General features: G+C 54.3%; 2 protein-coding genes across 2 annotated transcripts; one reads left to right on the top strand and one right to left on the bottom strand.

The window, feature by feature from the left end:
- Positions 1-117: 117 nt before the first annotated feature.
- ETH_00038195 (uncharacterized protein) lies at positions 118-526 on the top strand (the record flags this gene model as incomplete). Its single annotated transcript, XM_013380129.1, has 1 exon — positions 118-526. A coding segment is annotated over one exon (409 nt), but the record flags the coding sequence as incomplete, so codon positions are not given.
- A 288-nt stretch (positions 527-814) lies between these two features.
- On the bottom strand, positions 815-1,402 carry ETH_00038190 (uncharacterized protein; the record flags this gene model as incomplete). The annotated part of the gene is made up of 2 exons (XM_013380128.1): positions 815-950; positions 1,305-1,402. The coding sequence occupies 2 exons, from the start codon at positions 1,400-1,402 to the stop codon at positions 815-817; spliced, it is 234 nt and encodes a 77-aa protein (XP_013235582.1).
- Positions 1,403-1,818: the final 416 nt, after the last annotated feature.

Here is a 1,818-nt window from a genome sequence, read left to right as displayed (position 1 = left end):
AGCTGCTGCTGCTGCAGCTGCTGCTGCTGCAGCTGCTGCTGCTGCAGCTGCTGCTGCTCCAACGAAGGAAACTCCGCACGAGAGCCCCCCGCCGTGCTGCTGCTGCTGCTGCTGCAGCAGCAGCAGCAGCTCAGTCACTGGAGCGTTCGCCTATGAGCCGCAAGAGACTCAAGTAGATGTTGACGAAGTCGACGGAGAGCAGCAGCGCAGCAGCAGCAAAGTCGTCTTCTTCAAAAGAAACAGATCCTCTTTTAATGATGAGTTGCGTGTCAAGAACAAGATAAAAAGAAAAGAGCAGCAAGCTGCATGCGCTGTAGAGCGCATGCAGCCCCGGGAGCAGCAGCAGCAGCAGCAGCAGCAGCAGCAGGTTGAAGCCCAGCAGCGCAGCAACGCCCACGCAAGACGTGAAGTCGTGCTGCGTCTGGCACGCGAAGAGAGACAAAAAGAGAGAGATGCAGCAGCAGCAAAAGAGAGAAATGGAAATATATTTTATTTCGAAAAAACAAGAAATGCTGCCAACTATTAAAGACTCGAAAGCTGTGAACAGCAGCAGCAGCAAATAGTTCTGCGGGAACCGCCGCCGCAGCGAAGAACACAGCAGACTCAGCGAGCACACCAACGCCCCCACTGCGCGCACACCAAACCCTAAACCCTAAACCCTAAACCCTAAACCCTAAACCCTGCACGCACGGCTCCGGCTGAAAGGTGGCTGCGCGGCACGGATTCGGGGCTGCGGCTTCCGCGTCTGGGGACTCGCTTCAAGCTGGGGTTTACTGCTGGCTAGGGTTTGCGGCTAGGGTTTAGGGTTTAGGGTTTAGGGACCTGAGGACAGCAGCACTACTGGCCCGCTGTGCGCCCGCGCCCAAGCAGCAGCTCCAGGGACAAACAGCAGCAGCGAAGTGACAGCAGCAATCAGCAGCAGCTGCGTAGCAACAATTCCGTAGACTTTTCTGCAGCAGCAAACCAACTCAACACATCCAATTCAATTAAATAATTCGCCACAAAAAGGGGGACAAGCAGCAAAAGAAACGAAACAAACAGCAACATTAAACTCCAAAAACCAGCGTCTGCAGCAGCAGCAGCACTGCTGCTGCAGAAACAGCAGCAGCAGCAGCAGAAACTGCAGCAGCAGAAACGGCCGCAGCAGCAGCACAAGCACTGGCGGTTAAGCAAAACAAGGGGAGCTAGTCAGTGGCCCCCCGTTGCAGCGGCCTAGGGTTTAGGGTCTGCGGCCTAGTATTTAGGTTTTAGGGTTTAGGGTTTGAGGCCTAGGGTTTGGGGTTTAGGGTTTAGGGTTTGCGGACCTGATGAAGCCCTGGCGAATCTCCTTGCGGAAGTCCGCCTCTTCGGCCACCGTCTTGCGGCCTCCCTCGAGGCTGTAGTAGTCCACAGAATCTGTCATTTTAAATAAAGTGATTTAAAGAAAAGAAAGAATTTGAAACGGGCCGCTGAGGTGTACAGACACCCGAGCTCCGAAGCGGCGAACACAGAGAGCTGGTAGCGGCTCGCGGTCGAGCTGCGGTGTACGTACACCCCAAAACTGAGCTGCAAACGCGGATTTTTCCTCCTTTTTACCGCCAACTATATAATTAAAGGGATTTTATTTCTTTCTCGAGTCAAAAAGGCGCAAAATGAGGCCTCAGTCGGCGCTGCGGCTGCGGCGGCGGCTGGCGGCCTGCTGGGGTGTACGCACAGGTCGAACTCGAAGTTTTGCGATTTTCTTCTCCGCAAATTAGTCTTTATTTTCAGTTTGTATCCAAATAATGCCAATAAAGAGGCTCTGAGCTGGCTAGCAGCAGCAGCGGCTGGGGGGTGTGG

The sequence above is a fragment of the Eimeria tenella genome, genomic scaffold (genome assembly GCF_000499545.2).
Source record: "Eimeria tenella Houghton genomic scaffold, Eth_scaff4478, whole genome shotgun sequence".
NCBI lineage: Eukaryota > Apicomplexa > Conoidasida > Eucoccidiorida > Eimeriidae > Eimeria > Eimeria tenella.
The sequence above is the reverse complement of the archived record's forward strand: the minus strand, read 5'-3'. Positions and strand labels throughout refer to the sequence as shown.